Source organism: Leptosomus discolor, chromosome 16, assembly GCF_034619465.1.
Source record: "Leptosomus discolor isolate bLepDis1 chromosome 16, bLepDis1.hap2, whole genome shotgun sequence".
In the NCBI taxonomy this organism is placed as follows: domain Eukaryota; kingdom Metazoa; phylum Chordata; class Aves; order Leptosomiformes; family Leptosomidae; genus Leptosomus; species Leptosomus discolor.
This window is the reverse complement of record NC_141406.1, coordinates 16009845-16037514: the sequence shown is the minus strand read 5'-3', so window position 1 is coordinate 16037514 and position 27670 is coordinate 16009845. Positions and strand designations below refer to the sequence as shown.

The following is a 27670-nucleotide window of genomic DNA, read 5'->3' as shown; positions in this document are numbered from 1 at the left end:
CCCCGAGGATGCGTGTGTCTGTGTGTGGGGGACAGGAGCACCCGGGGAGGCAATGCCCAAGATGCAGGCAGCCGAGGGATGCCTCAGTGAGGATGTGAGGGTGTGCTGCAGCACCTGGGATGGCGGGGGGGGAGGCTGTTCCCAGCGGTGCTGGCTGCCAGGGTGCAGGAGATATCGGCCTGAGGGGGTTGGGGTCACCTGGGATGCAGCACCATGGATGCAGATCCCTGGAGAGGCAGCCCGCAGGGATGTGGGCATCCCCAGGGGGCAGCAGAAGTGCGGGACCCCCCCCTCATGCTCACAACCAGTCCCTGCCCTTCCAGTGAGGAGGGTCTCTCAGCTATTAAACGACAACCCGTCTGCTGGTATCTCCAGTTCCCATTCCCGTGCTCCGAGGCGCTTCCTCCCTCAGCTGTGGCAGCACCAGGGCTGAGGTTCCTGGGCCGTGGCAGCTTCAGCTCCTGGGAGCTCCCGTTGAGAGCCCGCAGGCAGCGGGTGTGGGAGCCACAGAGCCCCACAGACCCTGGCCGTGGGTCCCAGCAGCAGCTCAGCACCCGGAGCAGACCCGCTGCCAGCGCAGCCGCCCCACACATGCTTGGCTCCAGCGGATTCAGCCAGACCCAGGGGGCTGAGGAGACACTCCCTCTCTGTGCTGACCCTGCACGCACCCGGGCTTTGGCCCTGTGGGAAAGGGGAGACCAGCTTCGCCGGCTGGCTGCAGGGAAAGCAAAGTCTTGAGCAATCTGGGGTGTCCCTTAACGACTCTGAAGTGCTGGTGGAGAAACAGTTCGTCCTGAGCCTTTCTGCTTTGTGCTTGCTCTCTCCTTTCTTCCCCAGCCCCATTCCCCCTTCACTGAAGCGAATGCTGTTGGCCCCAGGAGCCCCAAAAGTCCAGCTCCAAAGGTCCAGCTCCCCATCCCCTGGTGTAGGATGAGCTGCTGGGCCGAGTGGATGGCGGGCAGAGCCCGGCTGCAGGCAGAGCCCTGGCAGCGCTGCCCTGCCCTGTGGCAGAGTGCCACGTGGAGCTGCGTGGGACACGTCACCGCTGCCAGCGCGGGGGAAGCCCTGAAGCCCTGCCTGGTTTCGCAGGTTTTTGCCACCCGGTGCCTGCGCATCGTCCCCCCGCCACGGCTCGGGCTGGGCTTTAGCAGCGAAATCAGGGCTGCTCCGCTCGGCCCCTCGGGGGTGCGGGTGCTCACTCCAGAGCCACCTCATCCCCGGCTCTTGCAGACCTGAGCTGCACCTTGTTTTCTGCCCTGGCATGTTTTCGCCTCCTGTCCGCTCCTGCCGTTCCCCCGAGCTCCCAGGAGCACATTCCCTGCTCCAGCTCTGCTCCTGCGGGGTCCTGGCAGTGTTCCATGTTGCAGGGTGAAAGGAGGGTGAGTTTATTCCCTCCTGCTCTTTCCCAGACCCCTCTCAGCCTCAGCCTGCACCTCCCGCCTCCTCTTGGCAGGCAGCGCATCTTTCTGCTGGCAGTCACAGAGTCTGCTGGCGCTGGGCGCTGGGTGCTGGGTGCTGGGCACTGGGCTTTCCCACCCTCTTTCCCCTCCATCTGCCTTCTGCTCCCTGCTCCTCACTGGGCCCCTCCAGGCCCCGCTCCTCAGCTCTGCTGCTCCTCAATTCTCTGCAGGATGGAGCTGCCCTCCTTCCCTCTGCCTTTAGGATGTTGCCTGGTGCTTGTCACCCTCCAGCACGGCAAACCCCTTCCCAGCACGGCACCTGCTCCCCACCTGAGAGACTGGGGTCTCATCCTGACTCCCCAGCGTGCATTTCCCCAGCAATACGAAGCCCACGCCACACAGCACTGAGTTTTCTTGCCACCCGTCCTGCCCCACGCTGAGGGTGCAGAGACCCGATGCCTCTGCCCTGAGGGGCTGGCAGGGATGTGGCGGGGGTCGATCCTGCTGCTAGCCTCCTCCGGGGTCTGTGCTCCGCAGGTCCCTCCTCCGCCCATCAACTCCTCTCCTCCAGCCTGGGTGACTCAGCCAGCCTGAGGAGCGCAGGGGAGATGTCATTCCTGTGAGGCAGGGGGGCAGGTCCTGGGGCTGGGGTGGCTCAGCTGGGATCCCCTGGGGTTCTGCAGACCCTGAGCACCCCTCTGCAGCCCCCCGCCTTGCCAGTCCCTACAGCCATGGGGCGGCTGCCGGGTTGGAGGGGTGAGCACTCGGGCACCAGGAAGGGTCCCTGGGCTGGAGGCAGGGACAGCAAGGGTCTGGCAGGGGCCAAGCAAGAGCAGGTGCAGGACCCTTCCCACAGCAGAAGGGCTGGGAACAGCCCTGGGATGCACTTGGCACGGCTCTGCCAGAAACACCCTGGCAGGATCCGCGTCTGCGCGGCGGCCTCCTGGCTCTAGCGGTTCCTTCTCCCTTTTCCCAAGAAGTGCTCCTGGGGCAGACACTGCCCCGTGTCCTCCTCTGAGCCGCTGCCAGGATGCGGCTGCAGCCAAAATTGTGCTCGTGTTCTGCCAGGGATAGGATTTCCCGGAGCGTTTAGGCTGGAGCCAGGATGGTGCTCCTGGAGGGGTCATCCCTGTGCTCCCTGAGCCAAGGAGATACTCACCGTGCAGGCTCCTGTCCCCCGAGTCCCCACGAGACCAGCTGGTGCCCAGGCAACCTGCAGGATCCTCTGAGCATGGTTTTATTGCTCAGCCCTGCTTCCCTCCCCCAGCACTTCTGCCTCCGGGTGCTGCGCTGCTGCCGGCCCAGCCCTGAGCCCCCCGCTCTTTGCTCTTCCATCCTATTCCACCCTGCTGCTGTTTTCTGACTGCACTGAAGGGTGCTGGTGCTGGTCCCAGGGTGCTCTCACCACTGGCACCAGTGACTGTGAGTACCCCACGGCCAGATTGACGCTAAGCAAAGCCCTTAGCAGCGCTGGGGGGCTGGGGGCCGGCTGCTGCCCCAGCCCTCCGGCCTTGGCATGGCTCCCCCCAAACCGCCTTGACTCCTGTCAAGAAATAACCCCACGATGGGGGAAGGTGCAGGAAATCCTGCTGGGGAGCCTGATCCCCCACACCAGGGCTGGGCAGGGATGCTCTACCCCACTGCTCTGCAACACGGCGGGAAAGGAGACGAGGGGTCCCTGCTGCTCCAGCCCCGAGCTCGGGTGGGTGGACGCAGGGGTCCCTCCGCTACGTGACTGTGTCCTCCCGCTCGCACGCCGCAGGGGAGAGGCGGGTAACGGCTGTGGCTGCTGCGCCCAGACAGAGCTTAATCCGTGGCACAAAGCGAGAGGCCGGAGATTGGCTCCTGCTTTACGTCACCGAGGAGGAACGGCAGCATCAAGGGTTTTTTTTCTTTTTTTTTTTTTTCCTCCTTCATTTTAATTCTCTCGCAATCTCTGTCCAAAAATAACCCAAGCTTCCTCCCCCGGGAATGCTCTGCATCAGAGCCTTGGCTCCTTCGCCCCCCTGTGCATTAGCCTGACAGCTGCTAAACGAAGCTATTATCCTGTGTCACACCATAACCTTTTTTAAAAGCACATTTGCAGAGCTCAGGATTATTCTGTTGTTTCACGGGGGGAGGTGCAGGGATGGACAGGAGGACCCAGGTTTCCTCGCCCAGGTGGCGGGTGCCCCAGGAGAGGACATTTCCCAGGGTGCTGGGTGGGCTGTGCACCCCCAGCCGCTGCCGCTGCCAGGGAAAGCTGGGACTCTGCAGGCGCTGGGAAATGAGATTTAACCTGGGATTTCCTAGTGGCCCCACGCCTTGGCCAGGCGGTGACAGCCACCGTCCTGCCACCACGCTCCCAGAGTGGGGCCGTGCTCGGGGCCATCCCGCAGACCCCCAGGGGTCCCACGAGCCGGACCCTGCCCTGCGCACGCCTGATGCTTTTGACACTCCCCAGGGAGGTGACAGGGCCCGGCTGGCTCCCGGAGGGCTGCTTCAGGAGGAGACCTGCGGGCAGGGGGCAGAGATGAACCCCTGCCGGAGCAGCTCAGCCTGGAGAGGCTCCCAAGCCCCAAGATCATCCCCGAGCCGAGCCGTGCAGGATGAGGCCAGTGCAGAGCTGTACGGGCAGCCCCGCTGCCCCCACCCCCCCACCCCACCCCCCATATTCTCACTGTGGTTTTGGGGAGATGCCCTGCCCAGCCAGCCTGTGTCCCATGGGAGATACTGGGTGACAGCCATGGGTCATCAGGGTGGGATGGGTCCCCAAAGGCCCCCTGCCCTGCGGGGCTGGGCTAGCAGGGCTCTCCCAAACCTTCTGCACAGCCTCAGTGACATGGGCATGGGTCTCCGGCGGGGTCCCAGTGCCTTGGGGCAGGACCCAGACCCCCACCCACCCCACGAGGCATCGCTGTGGCTGGGCTGGCACGGGCGATGCTGAGGAAGGGGTGAGGCTGGGTTTGGGAGGGTGCAGGGGAGCCGGCGCTGGCTCCCGTGGGGCAGAGGAGAGGTGTCCCCAGGGCTGTGCCAGCTCACTCTGTGTCCCAGCAGGGCTCGGCCGCCTCCATCCCATGGGAGCAAGGGGACACTGTGGGGTTGCACCAGGGCAGGATGTGGCCCCTGGAAACTGCTCTCAGAGCCAAGCCAGAGGCATCGGGCCACCATCCTGCGGTGGAGCGTGTGACGTACCCAGCACTCACCTCCCCTGGCACGGCTGTGCCCCCGTGCCTGTGCAGCAGGACCACTTCACGGGCCTGCCTGCAGTCCAAGTCTCCGCAAACGTATTTCAGCCAGTTAAGAATACAGAACCATTTGTATGGAGGTGATACTGAACGCTAGAGCTTCCCACGGCAGTCCTTTATCATGTTCAAAAATATTTAATCCCAGCAATTTTCACATTGTTCTTATAAAAACAGACATATATGAAGGGAAATGAAATGCTTAGTACATTTTTGGCACATTTTTTTCTTTTCTTTTTTTTTTTTTTTTTTAACCTTTACAAATTACAAACACACATTCATTGTTTTTAAAGGAAAAAAACCTAAGTCTCAGCTGTACACTGCAGAGATGCACTAACCATCCCAAAACTAAACCAGCCTCCCGTGGTTACCATTGCTGTTCTACAAGGACAAAAGTAAGACACCAGCAGCCAAGGACATGTCGGTGGCTTCACTGCCCTCCCCAGGGCCTGGCTGGGTGCTGGCAGTGCAGGGGAGCCCGAGAAGGTGATGGCCATTTTGGGGTCCCCGTCCCACAGATGGGGGGCAGCCCCGCTGCTGTCCAGCTCTGGCAGGGGCAAAGGCAGCAGAGGAGCTCAGGGGATGCAGAGGGTCGAGCTGGGGTTCACCTGCGGTGGGACCAGCTTCCATGGGCTGGTTTCTGCCCGTCCTGCTCCCCACGGGCTGGGCTCCTGTGCCAGACCTGGCCACGCTGCCCGCCTGCCTTCCTCTCTCCAAAACACCTCTGCCTCCATCCCGGGCCCCTCTCTGTCTCCTGCTCAGCCGTGAGCCCCAGCGAGGTGCCAACCCTGGGGAGGGGTTCGGGTGGGAGCTGCAGAGCCGTGGGGACCTGGGCGGGAGGTGCCGGGTGGGCTACGCTGCCCCGGTCTCTGCCCGGCACTGTGCCCGCGCCCCAGGGTGGGCAGTGACCCCCCTGCAGCCAAGGGCAGCTCCGCAGCCGGCAGGAGCGTGGCGGGGAGGCCAGTCCATCCTGCTTACCCTGAGGTGCTACCGGGGGGCAAGGGGGGACCTCCGGCCGTGAGCGGGACCAGGGTTTTCCTGGCAAGGGCCAGTGTTACTGAAGAGGAACAATTGGTGTGAGCAAGGGGCACCGGCTGCTCCACTCCCGGTGCCCAGGAAAGTTTCCCATAGCTCCCGGGTAGTGGGCTGCTGTGGGGTCACTGGTTAATGCTTCTCCGCAGAGCTGTGAGTCCTGGCTCGCTGCCTCTCCAGCATCCAAAGCAAAGTGGGAAAAGAAAGTGGCGCGTACCTCGTATGTGCCAGGCCGTCCCCTGCTCCCCGGCATGGCAAGCGGGGCTCCGTGCCGGCCGGCAGCTTTCCTGAGCCGTGCTCCACTTCCCCACAGCGAGGACGGTCGCCGGGCCGGTGGCACACAAGCCCCCAGCCCCCAGCAGCAGCTCCCGCTTGGGGCAAGGGGAGTGGGGAGCTGCGGGCTGGGCAGGGCTGGCAGCGCTGGCGGGACCCTGCGGCAAACCCTGCACCTACCTCAGCTCCCAGCAATCAACTGCAGGCTCTTGCAATGGAGACATCTTTAATTTTTAACAACATCAGAACCGCAAAAATCCCTCTGCGTGTGTGTGGGCAGTGCCGGGGGACGCGCCGCCGTGCCGGGGGGAGGACAGTGGGTGCCCCCGAGCCGCCCTGGCCTTGCCGGGACCTGGTTCTGCCCCGGCTCCCGCTGCTGCCTGCGCCCAGGGCTCTGCAGCACACCTATCGCAGTTTAAATAGAATAAATACAGTGAAGAAAACAGTAAAATCTTCAATAAAGAGGCAAAAGGAAAGACAACAGCAGGTCCGGGGGGTCCAACCAAACTCCACGTGGTCTCTGGATTAGTTACTGAGGAAGTTCTATGAGAGCACATTAAGTTCGCAGCCGGAGACTCTCTTACCACTGTCCTTATATCGAAACTTCGTATTCTCTTGTTTCCTGAAAAGGAGGAAAAGCCAGTTGAGGGCAGCAGCTGCGTTTTGGGATGATCTCCCCATTTCCAGGCAGCAAAAGGGGCCCTGGGTGCTGTTTTGCTCCCGGGGAAGCAAAGCCCTCCCTGCAGCCCCCTCCATCTCCTCCTGCCCGCCAGAGCCCACCCGGCCCCTCGGGAGCGACCGACAGGGATGGACCCCCCCGCCCCGTTACTCGGCGCTCCCGCATCAGGATGGGTGGGCTCATCCCGTTGCTGCACGCCCGGCGAAACCCTCTCTGCCTCATCAGGATGGACCCCAGGGGGGGAATGGGCACAGCTGGACTCACCCCTGTCTCATAAATTGGGTTGTCGAATTCTGTTTCTACCGTGATCTGGCTGTAGGGGTGGGAGTACATGAGGGGCAGGCGGAGGCTGGAGTAGTACCGACACCTGCGGGGGAGACACGAGTCACGGGGCTGCACAGCACGACCCCAGAACAGAGCATGACCAGCCCCGTCCTCCCACGTTCCCCCCATCCCAGCTCCCCGCCAGCTCTCCAGAGACCCCGGAGCAAGAGCTCGCTGCCCGGCTCCCCAGCACCGTGCCCGGGACCTGTGGCTGGTGAGGGCACGGTGACGCTGAGCCAGCCCTGGCCACGGCCCCACGGGGCTCTGCCGCCAGCTCCCCAGCCCACCTTGTGAGATAGATGTACGCTCCTCCCAGCAGCAAGGAGATGATCAGCACTGGGATGAATATGGCTAAGGCCATGTTTCCCCCCTCAAGCGATGTCTCTGCAGCAGCTTCTGCTACTGAAAGGACAAGGTCTATTATGTTGGCATGCACAAGCACCTCCTGAGCCCCTCTCTGCCTCCAGTTCTCCCCTCCCTCCTCCTGGGCTCCATACAGGCTCTGGCTGAGCACCCTGCCTGAGGCTCATCCAGCGAATGCACACCACTCACCTTCCAGGGCATGTTCAAAGCTGTCTTGATTCACTGGAAGAGAAATAGAGAGTTATTGGTACGTAACTGGGTTTGACTGGGCGCTGGCAGCTGTTGGCTGCACGGGGAGCTTAGGCCTGGGGTCTTGCTGCCCTGTTTGGCCCCAAGCCACGCTGCAAACTTTCCGTTTTTAACCAGCTCTCAGGCTATGTGGGTGATTGTATGGGACCGAGTGGGCTGGGCGAGTGAGGTGCCGGCAGGACGGCTCTGCCTGGGGTGCTGGTGCCCTCCAGAGAACCCGGGAGATGTGGTCTCCACTTATTGAGTAGCAATGAACAATTCATCCCTGCAGCTTAGTGGCAACGGGAGGGTCCTCCCGTGTCCAGAAAGCACACTAAACCCAGGCCTTATTCAGACCAGCGCCTGGAGGGTTTCCTGGGGCTGAGCTCTCCCGCCTCAGCGGGCGCCCAAGGAGAGCATCCCCGCTGCGCTGGGGCAAACCGCTGCGGGGGGCTACAAAGCGAGAAGAGCAAGTGAGCGGCCAGGCCCACCCCGCATGCCTCCCCCCACCAGCAGGGTGGCCAGAGGGTCTACTCCCCCTCCCTGGGGCAGCAGAGCCTGCTCAGCACAAATCCAGAGGAGCACCCAGGTCTCGGATGAGTTTAGCTCGCAGCTAGAGAACCGCTGGGGGTCTGCAGCCAGACGAAGGTGCCTGGACTGTCCCGACTTGGGGACAGAGGCGCTGGCTGTCCCCACACCCCCCAGCCGCCCCCGCCATTACCTTTGCAGATGGGCAGGGGTCCGCTCCAGTGGGATGGCTGGCCCAGGATGCACTTGATGGTAACCTCCCCCATGAGTTCAAAGCCCTCATAGCACATGAAGGTCAAGGACTCTCCTGGCAAGTAGAGGCGCTTGTAAAGTATTTGGTAGCCGTTTTCTGGCAATCCTGGGTTATCGCAGGCCAGCGACTCCTCGGCTGAAAGGGAACACATCCCGGGGTGAGCCCCAGGGCGAGCCCCAGGGCTTGCGCTGCCAAGGGGGAGAAGGAGCCCAGGAAGCAGCGGGGAAGCACCCCAGACCTCACCCCATCCCCCTTTCAGGGAGCTCAAAGCTCTGCAGCTGGGGAAGGTCTCGGCCACAGGAAGGGGCTTCCTGGGACCCCCCCAAGCGGCGGGAGAGCAGGAGAAACCACCTGAACTTACAGACGCAGTGCGGGAGCCGCGAGGTCCAGATGGGCGTCCCCGTCTCGCGGCTGTAGCAGGTCAGCAGCGAGCTGCCCTCCAGCACGAAGCCCGGGTTGCACGTGTACTGAATGGTGGTGCCCACCAGCAGCACCGGGTCAGAGATGAGGCGGGTCGAGTGCTCCACCTCCCCCGGGTCCGTGCAGTACATAACTGGGGAGAAGAGGCCGTCTGAGCGGGGAGCAGCAGGGACCCGCAGCCTTACAAAGCGGCGTGGCTCATGGGGATGCGATGGGGACAGTGGCACGTTGCTTGGGGCACTTACTCTTTTCGCAGAAGGGGGGGTCGCTGCTCCAGCTGAGGTCCCACTGGCAGGTGAGGGTGTCGCTCCCTACGATGTCGTACCCCGGGTCACACTGGTAGGTGATCTTGGCCCCTCTCACCAGCTCCGTGTGCGACGTGGTCTTCCAGCCGTTCTGGATCTCGGGCAGGTCGGAGCAGGAGTCGTTGCGGGACACTTCTGCAGCCCAGAGAGACGCTGGCTGTCACCCACCGAGTGGGACCCCACGGCACAGCCCTCCTCCGAGCCGCCGCACAAGGACACACAGCTCTTTGCCATGTCCCTCCCCAAGAGCTCTCCAGCCCCGCAAAGGGCACAGCCACGGCGGGCAGCCCACTCTGTAGGTGGCATCCCCGGGGTGGAGGGAAGGGGCAGCGGGGCAGAGGTGGGTAACGGGGGCTCTTTGAAGCCTCCCCAGCCCTGACCCCAAAAGCAGCCGGGGGGCTGTGCTGATGAGCACAGGGCTGTGCCTGTGCCAGGGTCAGGACAAAAAGAGCAGCCTGGGGACACCGGGCTCAGCTCTGGCTGCGGGCGCGGGAGAGGAGCAGTGCAGATGCCGTGGTCATGGCACGGCTGGTTTGCTCCAGTGAGGGGTTTCTGCCCTGCGCTCCCCTGCCCCACGCCTGTGCCCCCGGCCGAGCCCGGCCGCGTGTGCCGCAGCATGCCGAGGAGGGGACCTGCAGCCTCGCGGGTGATCTGCACTGCAGCTTGCTCTCTGCTTGTCGTAACGGGGGCTGTCAGCAGTGGAAAGAAAACACACTTGGAAGAGGTCTGGCAGGGGGAGACAGGCAGGGGGAGAGGCAGGCAGCGGGAGAGGCAGGCAGTCATGGGGAAAGCGTGCCCTTCCCAGCCCTTGTCCCTTCCTTGGACATCAGCTGCCCCAGCCTGGCAGGCATGGCTGTGCCGAAGGACGATGCGAACAGACGTCTCTAGGTGTAGACAAACTTCTCCGGAGCAAGGAGCGGTGAGCTGGGAACACCCATCGCGGGAGCACACCTGGGGACTGGCTTCAGCGGCCTCTCCTAGGGGGACACCTCGCCGCGGTGCCTTCTGCTTCGCGCCTGACAGCGCGCGCGTGTGCGTGCGTGTGTGTGTGTGTGCGTGCGGGTCCTTGCACCCCTTTTTTCCTGCAATTTTTCTCTCCCTGTTCCGCTCCACAGTGGCACTGTGCTAACAGGGATGAAAACCGCTGCTGCCCTCCCGCAGAACCAGCCTGGAAAAGGGGAGATGTACACGGACACCCCAAACTGACTGACCCAGAGACCTGCAGCGGGGCTGGTGGTTCCTGCAGGAGCTCGGTGGGCTGTGGAGAGGAGTGCTGGTGTCCCAGCCATTCCCCCCAGCTCCCAAACCCGGCCCTGGACAGCCTGGGCCGTAGCAGGGCAGGGGAGGCACCCGGCACCCCGCTCTCCCTACCGATGTAGTTCATGATGAAGCCTTGCCCCTTCCCGAAGATGAGCCCGGCGGGGTCCGAGTGGAACTGGATGGTGAGGTCGGGGCTGGAGGAGTAGAGCTTCTGGGGGCCGCTGCTGCCCACGTACTGCCCCAGGATGCGGGCGGTGAGCTCGTCCCCGTCGTAAATGGTGAGGATGTCGCTGTTGGTGAGGTTGAGGCTGGAAAGCAGAGCTCGGCGTGGGCAGGGAGCCCCGGCGGGACGCGACGGTCCCCGCTGCCAGCAGAGAGCAGTGGCGGCCCGCGGATGGAGCCGGAGCGGCTCTGCCGGGGATGCCCGGCATCCTGCGGGCAGGCAGGGCAGGCAGGGCAGGCAGGGCAGGCGGGGCAGGCAGGGCAGGCAGAAAACCCTGCTCCAGAGGCAGGGCCGGCACCGGCAGCAGCCTCCATCCACCCCGTCTGCAGCAGGGATGGGGCTGCCCCCGGCGCGGCAGGGGACAAGGGGTTCTCTCCTTACTCCCAGGGAAAGGGCGGGTGGTGGATGAGCATCCCCAAAAGGAGGGGGGGAAATATTGCCCCGGGGCTGCCAGCCCTGCTGCCAGGCTGTGCCTCTGCAACACCTGCAGCCCCACCGCCGCCTGGTCGGTGCTGGTAGCGTGGGTGAGGCGATGGGATCAGCCCCAAGGACAGGCACAGGCATCGCCATCCCCTGCTTGCCACCATCCTGTGGGCCAGCAAGGCTCACCAGTGCTGGGGGGCACAGCCAGCACCCGGCGCTCTGCCACCAGGCTGGGACAGCAAGGGGTTGGGGCAGGGACACCGTGTCTCCCCTTCCCCACAGGGGAGAGCACCAGGATGCTCCCAGCCCCGCAGGAGGATTCTCCATCAGGTTTGAGGCTGAAGCAACTTTCCCAGCAAAGCCTGGACTCCTGCACACGGGCAGGCTCCGGCTGGCTGTGTGTGCACTGTACTTGTGGGCCCAGGACATGCCTGGTCACTGCGGGACCCCTGCCCTGCACGTTGGCCTGTCTAATTCAGCCTTGTTTGGGGACGCTTGAGCTGATCCCCAAATGTTTTATTAAGAATGTTCTTGGAAGGTGCCCAGCTAATCCCCATGGCAAGCTGACATTTGTAGTAAATCTCTGCTTTCTGTCAAACATGATTTTCTCAGTGACATTTATGTTTGATGACTTCAAATCGCCTGGCCTCCGGTTCTCAGTCCAAGCACCCACAAAGCCAGGAGAGGTGCACTGGGAGCTCTCACTTTTGATTTTACAGAAATCTTTATAATCTTTATGACTCTAAGCCCCTATTTGAAACATGCCCTCCTCTTGAAAACCTAGAATAGCATCAAAGGACATTCCTTTTGCATCGGTAGCATTATCGTGCCAAGGGCTCCCAGCCTGACCTTGAATCCCGTATCCCTACAGGACTGTCTGTATCCCATTCAGCCCAAAGCCTAAGCTGAGCTTTCCAGCTCATGGATATCCCTAGGCTTTCCTAGCCCCGTATGAACCAGCTCATGATGGTGCTTGTGTCACCCTGAGCTGCACATATCCATGTGCTGCTGTGGCACTGCTCCCTGCGGCTTCGCTCTGGAGGAGTTCAGAAGGCATCTCAGGAGCAATTAACTACTGCAACGGGTGCTGTAACAGCGCTTTGAACTCGGGGAGCAGCACTTGGTACTGCCCTGGACCTCCCCCCGGTGCACAGTATGTCATAGGGGATTAGGAAAGCTCCGAGGGGGGGAACAGGAAGCGGTGTGGGTCCCTGGGGCAAAGGGAGTGGGGATACCGCAGCAGAGTGGGCTGAGCACTGGTGGGGCAGAGACAAGCACCAAGGTCTGGACTACTCACAGCTGGATGTCCAGGAAGAGCCGCTTCTCCTCGCCGACGTGGACTCTCCAGATGCAGTCCTCCCCCTCCGCATAGGGCTCCGGCCAGTTGGGGGACAGGATCACCCCAGCCACGGCGGTCAGCTCCCCCCCGCACATGGCTGCGGGAGCAAGAGGCAGGCAGGGCTCACCCGGGGTCCCAGGGGTGTTCGCACCACTGCCCAGCATTACCCCGCGGGGCAGGGACTGACCTCGGCACAGCGGCTCCGTGTCGTTCCAGTACGGGTCCCGCATGTTGACACACTCGATGACGGCGGGGCCCTGCTCCAGGGAGTGCCCGGGGTCACACGTGAACTCCACGGTGGTGCCCAGGTTGTAGGTGGGGTCGGAGGTGGTGAAGTTCCCATTCTGGATGTAGGGCTCGTAGCAGTGGCCCCGCTCGAAGGCTGGAAGAGAACCCCCCCGTTAGCCGTAGGGGCGTGGGGGCGGCTGGGGGGAGCGCTGCCTTCCCCTGCTCCTCACCCCCTCAGCTCTGGGGGTTTGCTAGGTGAGCCCTGGGCTCTGCTGCCATCCCCAGCTGGAAACCCGTCGCTCCATCCCCGCTGCGCCTGGCTGGCCTCTTCCATGGCATATTTTACAGGCAATTAGGATTAACAACAGTTTATCTGTCCTGAGCCATGCCGGCTTAACCAAACCCCACTTCCATTGTGTGTCAGCATCAGGAACACACTCGCCGTGTTGCCGGTTGTTGTATTTGCTGAGCAATCTCCCACGGGATTACTGCGCCTTACTGAGCTGGCTCAGAGCTGTGGGGCTCCCCGGGGCTGATCCCCGCAGCAGGATGCGCTTAAATGACAATGGAGCAAATCTGTGTGAGTTGCCCTGGGTTTGCCCAGTGCCCGAAGGAGCCACTGGTGGGTCTGGAGGGAGGCAGCTTAGTGAGCAAGTGCTGCGGTGGGGGCAAGAGCCGGGACAGCCCCTGTGCCAGCAGCCGGTGTGGGCTCAGTGCCCAGCAGTGCCATGCTACGGGGACCGAGGGAAGGGGACAGACCGGGCCTTTGGTGGCGATGGTCACCACGGGCTGTGTGATTCCCTGGGCACCGATGGCCTTTTCAGCCCAGGTTTGGAGGGGTCCCATCCTGGACACAGGTACCCACTGCCTCAGGGCTGCCCTGTGGCGGGCACAGGACACTCAGCTTAGTGATGAACATTTCTGTTGGGATAAATGACTTTTCATGATTTCTTTTCCTATTTCTTTCCAGGAAAACATATTCCCCAAAGCTACTCCAGCCCCAGGCGAGGCGTGGGTTGCCCTGCCTGCCTCCAGCGATGTGAGGGCAGCGGCACAGCGAAGCACCAGGTCTGCCAGTGCCGGGGGCAGCCGAGACCCTTCCTACGGCTGTATCTCTGTTAATTGCCTGAATGTCCCCGGGCCCAGGAGCATTGGCTGAGGCCGGGCTGCTGCTCTCAGGGATAGCGAACCAAGAGCCCATCACCTTCAAAGCGTATGTTGAAAGCCGTGGCAGCCGCGGGCTCCTCCGCAAGGAAGTCGATCCTGATGGAGGAGCCATCGCTGATCACCCCTTCGAAGGGCACGCTGTCGGCACGCAGCGAGTCGTAGAGGACGGCGGACTGGTTCGTGTCCCCGCTGTACACCACCATCCTGCATGAGAAGACACGGCATGTTACACGGGAGAAGTGTCCCCGCATCCCCACCGGAGCATCGCTCAGCTACCCGTCACTGCTCCAGTGCCCGCTCTCCAGTGCTCTTGGATCGTGGCATTTTAAAGAAATGGTGCAAACGAACATTCACCAGCCAGATAAGTCTCTTTTACTGTGTCATAAACAGGGGCTTTATTCTTTGATTTTACTACACATCATAAACCTGCTTTACTGCCTGTTACCAGACTGAATGTTAATGCTGTTTAAACACAAGCATCAGCACCATAAGTGTGTGCTTTGTGTCACGGATCCTGATAGCAGAGGACTTGCAGCTCCTTGTGCTGTGGCGATGAGCAGTGCTGGGCTTTGGGTATTTGGGAGGGGAGAGGTGCGACACAGCACACTGCATCACCCCACAGCTAGCGGGAGCAGGAGACCAGCAATATCCCCTGGCACAAAGCGCAGGGCCTCGGGATAGCGGGGGCTGGTGCTCTGCCCCTGCCTCTTGCAGCTTTTTTTGCTCCAAGACCCATTGTGCCTCCTGAGCACTCGAGCACCCGAATCAGGAACCTCCTCTTTGCATCAGGACCCTTCTCTGCCCCTGTCCCCACCATCCTCTGGCTGGCAGCCTCCTCCGTGCTGCACTCCTAGCTGAAGTCGGTGCTGCCTCCCGGGATACCCACATCTTGGGCACCAGGAGGGCAGGAGGTGCGAGGTGGAGGAGCTGAGACCAGCTGGGAGCTTCCAGGCTTTGGTGTATTTAGTGCCAGGCAAAGCGCCCTGCTCCTCACCCAAGGAAGAGCCAAACTCCTGGGGACGCAGGGAACCAGGCTCACCACTGACCTGGCAGCACCTGGCGCACGAGCATCTCCTGGAGCCTCACCTGTCCTTCTCGGTCAGCAGGAGCTTCTCAAAGTGCAGGTGCAGCTTCTGGCCCGGGGGGGCCCCGATGGCCCACACGCAATACATGCTGCTCGACTGGTTCCCCGTGTAGCTGGGCGAGAGGACGCGGCCGATGGTGGCATTGTGGACTGTCCCACCGCAGGGCGCTGCCGACACAGAGCACAGCCCCGCTGAGACGGGCGAGGGCACAGGGCAAGGCAAGGGGTGCGGGCAGGCGTTTGCTCCGGGGGCTTCTGCACGGTGAAGGGGGGGAGCTGATGCCTGCCCAGCTTTTCTCATCGGTCTTTAATTCATGAACCTCTTGCCTGGCTTGGCTTTGCTTTATGTATACCCATATACGCTCACCCATGCACATAAAATCTGTGATTTCCCTTCCTTACCTGCCTAATTAGGAGGCAGATTCTGCTGCCACTGATGTGAAAACCCGCAGCACCTCGGCACAGAGCTGGGCATTGCTTTCACGCTCTCCCAGGACTGCATTCAACCCATGGCATGAAGAAAGCAACTCTAATTTTTTTTTCTTCAGGGATCCCAGTTTTTCTGAGCACTGAGGCTAACTGACGAGGAGCGTACCTGAGCAGATTGGCTCTGGGCTGCTCCAGTGCGGCCTCGATGCGTTGATGCATGTGAGCACCCTGGGACCCTGCAGCTCGTAGCCCAGGTGACAGTGAAAATGAGCAATTCCGCCCGAGTGCAAATCCATCACAGTGACGTCGCCGAAGTCAGGTCTCCGTGGAAAGTTGCAGCTCAGCATAAACACTGGAAGGAGCAAACACACTTCAGAGCTTAGGACTTGTCTGCTCCGAGCCGCCCCACGGCCGAGGGGGGAGCGCTTAGGATGTGCTGGCGGTGCCCATGGTGCCATGGACAGACCTCGCCACCGGGTGCCAGCTGTAGAGCGCCGACACACCACCCCGCTGCTAGCAGCTTCTCCACCTGTTACAGCTTTTGCCCAGACCTAGTTTCTATTTAAAAAGAATTCGCTTGAACTCATCTATTTTTTATAGCTCTTCCAGGAGAAAAATAGACTTGCAGTCTGAGCCTGTGCAGGAAGAGCTGCTGCACGGGGACAGAAACGGGGCAAGGTGGGTGTGAGGGGCACAGCCAGCGCTGGGGTCCGGGACGTCGGTGCCTGTTGAACCCACCGATGCTCTGAGCATGGGCATGCAGTGCAACGGGAGCTCGGCTGCTCTGCCAGGGCAGAGCCCGGCATCCTTCCACCCCTGCACCCCGAGGGGCTGAGCCCCGTGGGACGGACACCCCCTCCCACCCCTAGTCATGCACCCGCAGCCGGGAGGTACCCACCCTGGTAGTGGAGCTGGAAGGTCCCCACCATCTCGTCCTGGAAGGTGCGGAAGTAGACGGAGATGGTGTTGGTGGGGCTGCGGATCACCTGGCCCTCCACCAGCAGGGTCTGGTTGGCCAGGACCACCAGGGCATCGCCATCCACCCCGCGGATGGAGAGCACCTCTCCGTCCGACAGGTTCACGCTCTTCACCTGGGTGGGAGCAGACACTCATGAGCTGCAGGGGTGAAGGCAGGGGTCCCGGCGGGGTCCTGGGCAAGCAGACACCTCCCAGCCCCAAACGCTCCCAGCACCCACAGCCTCAGAGCGTGGCACCACCACAGCCTTCCCTCTGCACCGCTCTGAGCACTGGGGGCTCGTGGCAAGACAGGAGCTGCTGGTTTAGCAGCAACGGAGCAGCCTGTGTTCCTCACGAGCCGGAAGGACCCCCATGCCTGCTGACCCCTTCTCCCTCCCCTGGGACAATGGGTGCAGGCAGCTAGAGCCACTCAAAGGTGGATGCTCCTGTGCAGCACAAGCAGACCCACGTCTGCTTCCCTGCTGAAACTGCGGATTTGGGCAGGCAGGCAGAGGCAGTGAGGGTTCGGAGGAAGGTGGAGGGGTACCATGAGTCAGGGTAGTGGTGGGGCCCCAACTCCCCCTGCATCAACCCACGGAGCGGACCTGAGGCACCACGGCACGGAGCGTGGCCATGGCCTGGGGTCACTGGTCCCAGCTGGGGCTGGGCTGCCCAGCACAGTGCTGCAACCAAACCAGGGTACTTCTGTAGGGCTCGGTGCTCACCATCCACCCCGTGCACCAGGGATCCTCCCCAGGATCCCTCATCCACACCGGGGAGTGGGTGGGGAGTCACACAGCAAACGTGTCTAATGAGCAGTCCCAAAAGGCTTTAATTATTATTTGGAAATAGCTGAAAAGTAACCTCACATTTGCATTTCACGTCCATTTAGCTTAATAAATGGGCTCATGTTTCAGCAGAAAGATGCTCATCAGATCATTTGTTTCCTTAAGTGTGCGAGGACCAGGGCTCTATATTTAGCACACACCGCAGCCTTAGCCCGTAATTGCGAGCGCTCCCGACGATGTTGTGACTAGAAGGATTTGTTGCTGTTGTCACAACTGTGCCCATCTCTCCCACCCGGCGCACAAGGCAGGGATGTGCCCGGCTCTGAGGGACGCTGCTACTGCACACGGAGCCACCAGCAGCGCTTGGCATCCTCTGGCCTGCTGGAAGAAACGAGATTTCCTCTGGAGAAACAACCCCAACCCCATCAAGTAACTCCCTGCCTGCCCTGAAGGTCCATAAGCCCTGAACGGTGCCTGGAAAAGCCCAGTCCTCGCTGCAGGGCTGAGCTGAGCAGCCCCCAGGCTGGGTCAGAGTGTGCCTGGGTTCACCCCAGCCCATGCTTTTAACCCAGAAGGAGCTGATTTTGCCTCATTGTGCAGCGGGGTGCTGGGTCGCTGCGGAGTCCTCACTGCAGGGAAAAGCAGTTCTTGGTCCTCCTGGGAGCCGCACGGCGTGTCGGAAACAGAGAACAAGTGCCTGTGCTGGACCTCGACCTGCCCCACGTCATTTCTTTTTCCCCAGGTTTTGTCCTGAAAACATGCCTCCCAGCAGAGCGTGCACACATCGTGTCTGGTGGGGTGGCTCAGATGTAATTACTAATGAATGGAATGAATTAAATGCTATTTGGGATGAATTATTTGGAGCGTGGGATCTGGGGATACTAAATGGGCTTCACACAACGCTAACGACTTCCCCCCCAGCTCCCACTGGGGCAGAGTTCTGCTTCCCGAGCCAGCTCTGAATCACTGCAAAGACATTTCCAGGGTTTTTCTAACACATTTTGTTCTGAAATCACTCAAAGACAAACCTGCTCCCTCCAGCCAGCTTCCTCCGGTGATGACTAGCATCAAGCCCGCTATCTAGCACCAAATCACTCCGGCAGATTAGAAAGAGAAATGTTGAGGAGTGCCCCCCGAGCAGCCGATTGCAGCCGAGCTGCCCTGCTCTCCCTCCCCAGCTCCGCCGCTGGGAAGGGGATTTGGAGGAGCAGCTCGAGCGGGCAGAGCTCTGCAGAAGGGAGGGAGCTGATGGACGCAGCGGCATCTCCCCAGTCCTTCGCAGGGTGCCGTGGGGTGGGGGCACCGCTCAGCTCTGCTGTCAGCCTCCCCCTCCTGTAAACCCAGGCTCGGAGGGGCCAGGAGCAGAGGTGTCGTGGCGGAGAACCCGCCGTGCCCCGTGCCAGCACCAGGTGGGCAGGCATCCTCGGAGGAGCCCGTCCGCGCTGGAGTAACCGGCGGGTACAGACGGATGCGGTGGCCTCGCGCCAGGGACCGTCAGCCGCTGCGAGAGGGACCATATGTGCGAGCTCCTGCCAGGGGCTGGGGAGGACGAGTTCTTGCTTTCATCAAAGACTGCACCAATGTCAGCTCCTAAGGAGTCTGTTGGGAAGACAGGAGGGATCCTCGATTCAGGCTGCCAGCCTTGCTCACCCACTAGAAAAATCTCTTTAGGGAAATTCTACTTCCTGCCAAGAAGATTCAAGAATTTTAAAAATAAATATAATTTAACTAAGCATTCGAAGAGCTGGCTGCTCCGTGGCTCCGAGGGCTGCGATGGTGCGACCCTGCTGGCGTGGGGGCGGGCAGGCTGAGGCACAGCCCTCTCCAGGATGCTGCAGGGGGCGCGGGGGGCTGCCAGCAGTGAGGCGAACAGGGACCCTGAGCTCTTACGCCACCCCAGGTAGCCCCCAGCGCCAGGCAGGTCTGCTGGCAGCCTTTCCCAAGACCGTGCCCGACATCCAGGCTTTGCACCTGCTCCTCACCCAAGGCAGGTTTCCCCTGCAGCGAGCGAGGGTCTGACCCCAAAGGGTGCAAGGGAAGGAACCGGAGGGTCCTGGTGGCCTCCTGAATGGCTCCGAGCGTCTGCAGGAGCAGCCCCAGGGCTCTGCACTCCCACTCTCTATTTCAGGGCAGGGCTGCAATGCCACAGTCATTCCTGCCACCACCAGGCTCTCCTGTGGGCCCTGCATGGAGACATGACCCCCCATGCAGGGTCAGTGCCTTCCTGTCCCAGGGGCTTTTCTCCTGCAGATGCCTTTAACAAGGTTCTCAGAGGTAAGAGGCAGTGCATCACCAGCAGTTGCTCTGCCCTCCCCATGCCCTGAGCTAAATCCAGGGGGAGACCCTCTCCCATGCTCTCCAGGGCACGCTTCCTCACCTCCAGCCAGCAGCAGGACCTGCTGAGACCATGCACTGCTCGTAACAGGGGGGCACACCAGCCCAGGCTCCACGCAGAGCCCATCCACCCCAGCTCCCCAGGCCACCCCACCGCAGAGCATCGCAGCGCCTGCATGGCTCTGCTCCCCAGCCCGGCCTGGCCTCTCCGAAACCAGCACCCCCCGAGCGGGTCTGCCCTCCAGAGCTCCCAGCTCAGCCCCAGCAAACCCACTCAAAAAGAGGAATCCCCCACAGGTCACCGCAGCATCCCACCATCCTGGCAGGAGAGGTCAGCCCCACTCCTCCTCACCCAGCCAGGTCTCCCCTGCCCATTTCCATTCCAGAGGCTGTGAGTTAAATCCAAATCACTTAAATGTGAACCAATTACCCACATCACGGTGAGGCAGCTGAGGAAGTTGCACTGCGCTACTCCAGCACCTGCCCGATGCAATTAGCCTCGGAGCCACTGAAGCTTGCAGCGCTTGTACGTGTGAAATAATTAAAAAGTGATGGAAGAGAGTTCGTCAGTTCATCAGCACCGGGTGAAACAAGGGCGGGGGCAGCAGGGAGGTAACGGCCATCCAGCCCAGCTCGGGCACGGGCATTGCCCCCAGCCAGGCCGACACATTGGGGATAAGCGGTGGTACCTGCTGCCCGTCAGCCGCTCGTACCAGCTAGTGCACCCCTTACTCTGCTTCCCAGACCTGTGGGCCACTGCTGCAGTCACCAGTCCTCCCTGCCACCTCCAGTCCCAGCCCTTCTAGTGGGCAACAATACAGAATTAGGGCTGCCACCCGCCAGCACGTCTGTGCTAACGGCTCCCCAAAGCACAACCCGGAGAGCAGCACAGAATGAGGCCGTTGGTCTTGGTTTACGGGTGGGGAAACCGAGGCACGATGCTGGGGTGGTTCCCAGGGCCCTGTGTTTGCTCTGTGCACTGCCATAGGTCCTGGCACCTGGGAGGGGAGGCAAGGGTTAGAGATAGCCCAAACCCCACGATTACTGGCCCTTCCGCTGTGCTGTGCTCTGCCCCAGTTCCCCAGCCCTGGGGCAAGGGGCTGGGATGCTGCCAAGGGCTGGGATGTTGCCGGGGGGGCTGGGATGTTGCTGGAGCTGGCGATGTTAGGGGCTGGCTGTGTCTGGGGCTGGCTGCCAGCTGGCTGTTCCCCCCCTGCCAGGGGCAGTTTGTGCAGGGACACCTCCAGGTTCGGCTCCCTCGGCTGCCGGCCTTCCGTGCTGCTCCTGCAGGCTCACCGGGAGTCCTTACGGCAAAGCCTGCTCACGGCGGTGGGGGAAGGTCCCAGCCACAGGACCAGAGCTTTCTGCACCAGCCCCACTGGTCAGGGATGACATCCTGGATCTGTTTTAAAACCAGGTTTGCATGTGAACAGGGACAATGCTCCTGCGCCTCGCTGTGTGCCTCCTCCAGCTGCGTGCCTCCTCCAGCAGCGACACCCTTTGTGCGAACTAAAGAGAGGGGATCAATCTGCTGCCTCGCTTGCCATGAACGCTCTTTCTAGCTTCCTTGGGACATAAATCATGTTGCTGCTGCTGCCCAAATGGTTAAAAAGCCTCCTGCAGAGCTTGGAGCCTGCAGCGGTGGGTCAGCACTCACTGATGCTGCTGTGCTGGAGCACATTGGTCCTCGTCCGTGGGCACCTGGGGCAGCAGGGCAGGGACTGGCAGCCCCTTCCCTCCTCTGTAACCTCTGCTGAGCTGCTGCCCACCCTGGGACAGGCAGGCGCTTTGCTGCACTCTGCTGCAGGCAGCAGCTCCTGGGTGCAGCCCCAGGGCCCATCCTCCTCCAGCTCTCACCAGTGCCCATCTAGCTGGGCGGCTCAGCCCTGTCCAGCTGCCCATGGGCACCTCGGGCACCCGAGGAGCTGTTGCCGGACGGACTGCACACTCAGCCAGCTCCAGATGAGGCCATGCTCAGCCAGTGCGGACCTGCTGTTGTGATTTAATTTGTCTGAACTGTTCAGAAGCATCAGCAAAGTGAAATGCAAAGCTCGGGGGGGTGGAGAGGCTAATTTTATGCTCCATTAAAATCTCAGTTCACAATGGAGAGAGGTCAGGAGCGGTGTCACCTGATGGATTATGGACGCAGGGGAATTTACAGCAGAGCAGCCTGTCTTTGGCACCCCACGGGTTTGGAGAGACAGTTACCAACGTGGAAAAGTGTCTGAGCCGCACGCACAGCCCAGCACTCACCGCTGCGCTGCTGCCGCTGCCCGGCCCTGCCACCTCCCAGGGCCACCTCTGCACCGCGGCTCGCTGCCATGGGGACAGCCGTGCCACGGAGGTCAGCCCTTGCGGGTGCCCGCCAGAGGGACGGCAGGAACAAGCTCACTGGAACTACTACTCCTTTTAATGCACGTTCTTAATTACACAGATTAAAAGTTAATGGATTTTAATTGGATGTAAATAGTGACACGGGGAAAACGCCCGAACAAGAATGGGCTGCGCACCAGAGCATGGAGACTGGATGGATGGTGTCTGCAACGTGTCAAGGCCCCTGCCCTGCTCCCAGCCTTGCCAGGCTGTGGGATGCAGCATTTTGGGGAGAGCTGACCAAGCACGTCTGCCTGGGCCAGACCCCCCCCTGGCACCGGTGGGTTTGCACAGCCCTGGCACACGGTGTGCCGCACCCGCGCCGGCCGTGCCCGCTGCGCCGTGTGCCCGTGCCTGCCAGCTCGCAGCAGCTACAGACGCCTTCCTGCAGAAACTCACCCCTGGCTCTCTGCCGCAGCAGGCATGCTTGCTGCTGCTGGGCTTTGCTGCAAAATGCCTGCGTGTCCGGGTGGTTTTTATCCTTCCGTTGTCAGGGGACGTGGCCCCGCTTCAGTGTAGGAGCTGCTTGTCAAAACCCATCCAGAGCAAATGCTGGCTGCAGAGGGGACTTGGGCTGCCCACCCAGATGCCTCGGGGCTGCCCGCACACCTCTCGGCAGGCTGGGGAGCGAGGGCAGAGGGCGGGTGGCCGCGCTGGAGAGGAGACAGCGCTGCTGCTTCGCCCCTTCCCACCAAGTCTGAGTGCCTGTTTTTTTTTTTTGCAAATTGCTTGCCAGTGCCTCATCGTTAAATTAATTGCACGGCATTTTAATGCTTTGATCATCGCTGATGTTCAGGGTGTACCAGTTCCCTCGTACAGGCCTAAGAAAAACCCAGCTTTTTCCCTGGGAAGGGTTTTTCTAGCAAGTGCGGTGCCCGGGGCAGCCGTGCCCAAGACTGCGGGTGCTTTGCACTATTTGCTGCTGCGGAGCAGGGGGGCCAGGCCATGGTGATCCCCCCCTCCGCCACCGCGCTTCTCACCTGGAGCTCGACACCGTAGCCCGTGTAGACGGTGACGTTGTAGGTGCACTCCAGGTAGCTGTGCAGGGGCAGGGGGGGGTAGTCTGTGGAGTCAATGTAGCCCTCGGGGTCGTGGAAGCTCATGCTGCAGAGGACTGGGGGGAACGTGTATCAGTGATTGTCCCGGGGGAACGGCTCACCCGGCAGCTCCCTCCCGCGCCCAGGTGCTCCTGCTTCCCTAAAACCCAGCCTCAGGTCCCTGCTCCAGCAGCCAACCCCATCAAAGTGAAGATTTTGGGCAGCCCCACACCCCCAGAGCTGCTCCCCACCAGTTGCCATAACCCCATGCCCGCGCTCCTCGGCCCCGCGCAGGCGGCACGGCTTACCCGGGGTGGGCTCCGTGGTTATGACCGTGGTGGTGATGATGGTGGACGTGGTGGTTTCTTGGCTCTCTTCTGACGCTGGGCCGCGCACATCGCCCTCCACGCCGTTCATCCGGTTAACGGTGGCGCCAGTGGGAGCCACAGTCGGAGCCTCGCCAGTATCAGTATCACCCACGCTGCCGGGGAAGGGCCGAGGGACAACCGGCGGCAGGGTGGACGGGGAGATCTGCAGCACGGGGCTGCTGGTGGTGGCCCGTCCCCCCCAGGGCAGCTCGGGGGGACTCTGCTCCACATCCCCTGCCCCGGCCGCTGCCTCTGCTGGCGCACGTGGCTCTTGGGAGGCGGTGGGGACCCCGGAGCCCAGCGGGCTGGCTGGGGAGGCAGCCCTGGGGGGCCCTGGCAGGGTGGGCTTGGGCCTTGCATGCTTCCTTCCCATATTGGCTTGCTTTAGAGTAGGTGGCTTTTTCTTAACAGGGAAAGTTTGTTTTGCATCAGCATCGGGGGCGGCGGTGGGCGTTGGCAGGATGTGGCTCTGCACCAACAGCGTCGTCTCCTCCACCGCCGGCTCGGTGCCATCCTCCGCCGCTGGCAGCAGGTTGAGGGCAGTGGCGTGCCCGAGCTCCCTGCCTCCACCAGCCAAACCCGTGGCACGCCTGAGCTCCCCAGCTCCACCGACTGTCTTGTCCACCAGCTCATCCACAGCGAGAGGGTCCGGGCTGGCTGGGACCAGCGCTGCCCCTGATCCACTGTCTGCAAAAAAATGGAGAAAAGTGAGACTTGGGCAATGCTGGGCATGAAATTATAGCTGTGCCGGTGGCACAGAATCAGCCCCCCAGGGAGCTGCGGCTGATTGAATGCTTGCCGCTCCCCCAAACGGGCTCATTATGGGAAAGCAATAATGAGCCTGCACCAATTCCCTGAAAGTTGGGTTTCTGCTGGAACTCGGTGGCCTTATCTCACCGTTTCAGAGCTGCTATTTGGTCTCTTTATCTAGAGGTCACTTGTTCAGGGAGGTTCACTCGCCCCTGCTGAGTTTGTTGCTCTGGCTCAGTCTCTGTGAAAAGCCTTTCGTTTTGCAATTGTCATCAGCAAATAACGGCTATTTCAAAGCGCCTGATTAGGCCGCGGCTCTTTCCCATTGTCTTCCCCACGCTGCTGCCTGGCGGGGAACAGACGCCGATTAACCGGCTTCCTCCGGCCTCCTGTGGCAAACCACCGCCCGCTTCTGCAAAGTCTCTCCTTCAGCAGCCTCTAACCTTTTGTGTTGGGCAAAGCAAGGCGCGGGAAAGAAAGAGCAATCAAAGCCACACCACCACCGCTTCGTCCGGGGAGTTTAATTGCAGGAAACACAGATTTATTCACCACCAACAGGTCTGATTGGGCTGCGGTCCACAGTGTAAAATAAGCCATAAGCAGCGCCGCGGCTCTGCAAAATGCTGCAGGAACCTCCGAGAGGCAGAGAGTCGACGTTTTCCATGGAAACAGCAGTTGCCAGGGAAGGTGTTTAATACACGATACTTAAAGACAGTAACTCCAGCCCCCTCAGCTGCCCCGGGAGAATTTGGAGCCTGAGTCCCCGAAACGCGGGGTCTCTGCCCTTGGCGTGGGTGGGCGCCCAGCTGGGCATGGTGGGTCTTCAAGTCCCCATCCCAGCTTGGCCTGGGGCTTCCTGGGCACAGGGGGGCAGCTCCCCTTTGCGACTGCGAACAAAGGCACCGACCTGCTCCGAAAAGCGGTTCGAGCTGCTCTGACGTGCCTGCAGGGGCAGCCGGGACACGCACCCACCACGGTGCCATGTGTCTGTGGGACGGAGGACCGGAGTGGCAGCCAGGGTTTCTTTCCCAAGCGGACTCCTGCGAGGCAGGACAAACCTCAGGCTCGCCCTGGACACTCCATTACCGTTAGTGTCACAGATACTTTAAACAAAAGCACAACATATGCGTTAAATTTAACTTGAATTTTTGCGTTTCTAATCCTACTAATTAAGGGAGGACTGGAATGAAAAGGAAGAAAAGAGCTTTTGAATGTGAAACCTGAAACACAGGGACACTGCTGGGTGATTGTCACAGGGGAGTGCAGCTTCCCCGGAGTCCCACTGCTGTTTACATCACCCTGGGGTTCTCATGACTTTCAACTTCTGCCTCTGATGCCTCAGCAGTCATTTCGCTGCCCCACAGCCCGTGAGCACCGTGCTGGGCACACCGCGGTGCAGCCCGGCACAGCACCAGGTTTGCAGGGCACTGCTGGTACAAGCTGCTTTAGCTCCTCAGCCCTGCGCACAGGATCGTGATCTCATGGCAGTTTAATTGCGTGAGCACCGGGGCAGAAGCGGGCAGAGGCCAGGGAAACGGGTGAGCACCGACGAGCTTGCCTGGCTTTGCTTCACCGTGCTGCCCGGACTGGGGAAGCCCACACGAACGCCGCCGTTGGCCACGCTCCCCCCTACCCTGCCCGAGTATTTCGCACGGAGAACTCCCGATGGAGCAGCAAGTTGTAGGGGATCTCAAACCCGCCTCAGCGGTGACGCCGCAGAGCGCAGCTGCTTGTTATGCTGCTTGTGATCCTCGGCCGCGCTGCGGCTCCCCCAGCGTGTTTGTGCCATCCAGCTGTTGCCTCCTGTTATGCATTTCAGTGCCGATCCTGGAAGCGCTCGGGTACCCGCTCTGCTCTCTGCAGAGGTGTGCGCTCCCTCGGAGCTGACTTGCATGTGTAACGCTCAGCCCCTGCATTATTTGGATGGGCTGGATCAGGGCCTTTACAGGACTCGGGCTCATCCCTGTAAGGGACCCTGGTCTGTCTCTGTCACCTCCACATGCGCCAGGGAGAGAAGGGACCCGCAGTGGTGACGGAGTGGCAGAGTCTGGGCTGGAATGTCCCCGTGGTCTCTGCCAGCTCTCTTTACAACCAAGCAGCTATTCTTCTTGCTGCAGCTTGTGCAAGGGTAAGCAGTGGTCGCTGCTCCAAACAGTCGCTCTGCAGCAAAAGCAGCCCCGCATCACCCTGGGGGAGCGCACCCTGGGACGGGGGATATCCCTGGCTGTCGGTGGGGCGGCTGCTGCCTGCAGGGCAGGAGGGATGGGCACAAGCAGCCTGCTGAAAGCTGACTTTGCTCCGTCTTCGAGAGAATTGAAGCGGTTTCTGGTGAGAACAAAAGACAAGGGAACACAACTGGGAAAGGCAAAGTCTGGGAGAGTGAGCCTGAAGGATGAAGTTTCCAAAATCTGCTTCTCCGAGTCTGGAGATGTATTTTTGTCCAGGTCTGTGCAGTGAGTGCGCTGCAGCAGTGTGGGAGCCTTCCTTGGCGCTGCAGGTGGGCTCGCTTCTCCTCTTGCTGGGCTTTGCCAGGGCAGTCCCCGAGCTGCTCCTGCTCCTCAGTCCCGTAGAGCCCTTGCGTGGGCTGCTGTTACCCGGGCTGGTCTTTAGCTCTGGCTCCCCAGGCCATGCCCATGCCCTCAGGCTGCTGCTCCCTGCTCTCAGCCGGCCGAGCCGCAGACCCAGCTGCAGACGAGCCTGTCCCAGCTACCCAGGGCTTCCTGGCCTCTCCCGTTATGTTTCCCACAACTCAAAAAATTAATTCTTCAATTAGCAGTGGTTCAGCAAACTCATTAGCTGATTCCCTCAGCACATTAGGAGACATTTCACACATGTCGTCTGCAACCACCAACTTGTGTTGGCTCTGAATAATCTCGCCCCGCTCCCCCAGGGGAGGCTGGGTGCCTCGGTGTCCCCACGCAAACAGCTGGTGGGGTGGCCCGGGAGCCCCCGCACCCTCTGCTCTTTTCTGAGTGTCTCTGCTTCCCTCTTCATCCTGCCCCTTGGCTGAGCTGAGCCTCCACAGGCATCCTGCCACGGCGCCACGGGCGTCCTGCCGTGGGGTGATGGGGGGAAATTGGTTCCCAAGGCAGTGCCAACGTCAACTCTTCCTCCCTGACAAGTTTTGCAGGGGTCTCACGTGCTTTAGGTTTCCTCTCCCAGCCCAGTCCTGGGAGGGGTGGTTGGCGGCTGCTCTCCCACGCCGCTGGTCTGGCCGTGGCTCAGCTCATTGTTTTTAGTGCTCTGCAGCAAAACGGTTTCTCCGTTACAGGAGAAGATGGGGCTGCCAGACAAGGGGGAGGTGGCACGGCCTTGGGAGGCGAGGGGAGGGGTCTCGCTGGCCGGCGGGACATGGTGGGACATCAGCTCACAGTGGGACGGTCGGGGTTCCCACAGGAACCCGGATCCTTAAAGCCGGTGTGTTACCAGAAACAGCAAAACAGCATCCCCGGGTTATTTGTCATGTGAACTCTAATTCCTAACGGTTGTCGCCATTAAACCATATTTTATGCTTTCAGAAAGTTGACTAATTTCTTATTAGATCCTTTGCCAGGATGCATTTAAATGATTCTGTCCTTAACAAAGCATGAAATAAAACACTCTGTATAGCAGATCTGTAATGAGACACTTAACATGCTTTAGTTTGTAAAGGGCAAATGTGTATTTCAGGGAAGCGAACGCAGCCAGGCTGGAGCAGGGAGGTGGAGGCACAGGGGGGCCCTGGCGTCGGTGATTAATAAGGGCATATTCCACGTTACCAGAAAGAGAAGCGATTAATGATCTTGACTCCAGATTGCATCGCCACCCCCAAACCGGAGCGGTGCTCCAGCACTCCCCCAAAATGCAGGCTGCCAGCCTTGCCCGCTGCCTCCCCCACGCTG

General features: G+C 61.1%; 1 protein-coding gene across 1 annotated transcript in view; it reads right to left on the bottom strand.

The window, feature by feature from the left end:
- Positions 1-6521: 6521 nt before the first annotated feature.
- The window catches only part of SEZ6L (seizure related 6 homolog like), a 45509-nt gene continuing 24360 nt past the window's right edge, over positions 6522-27670 (bottom strand). Inside the window, exons 2-17 of the mRNA XM_086473978.1 lie at positions 22980-23726; positions 22615-22748; positions 16081-16273; positions 15349-15534; positions 14756-14921; positions 13707-13873; positions 12462-12656; positions 12233-12371; positions 10401-10597; positions 8970-9164; positions 8666-8857; positions 8245-8439; positions 7485-7517; positions 7220-7334; positions 6873-6975; positions 6522-6551 (exon numbers count right to left, since the gene is read on the bottom strand). Of these exons, the coding sequence (XP_086330104.1) occupies positions 6522-6551; positions 6873-6975; positions 7220-7334; positions 7485-7517; positions 8245-8439; positions 8666-8857; positions 8970-9164; positions 10401-10597; positions 12233-12371; positions 12462-12656; positions 13707-13873; positions 14756-14921; positions 15349-15534; positions 16081-16273; positions 22615-22748; positions 22980-23726 (2987 nt within the window). The remainder of the gene's footprint in view (positions 6552-6872; positions 6976-7219; positions 7335-7484; positions 7518-8244; positions 8440-8665; positions 8858-8969; positions 9165-10400; positions 10598-12232; positions 12372-12461; positions 12657-13706; positions 13874-14755; positions 14922-15348; positions 15535-16080; positions 16274-22614; positions 22749-22979; positions 23727-27670) is intronic.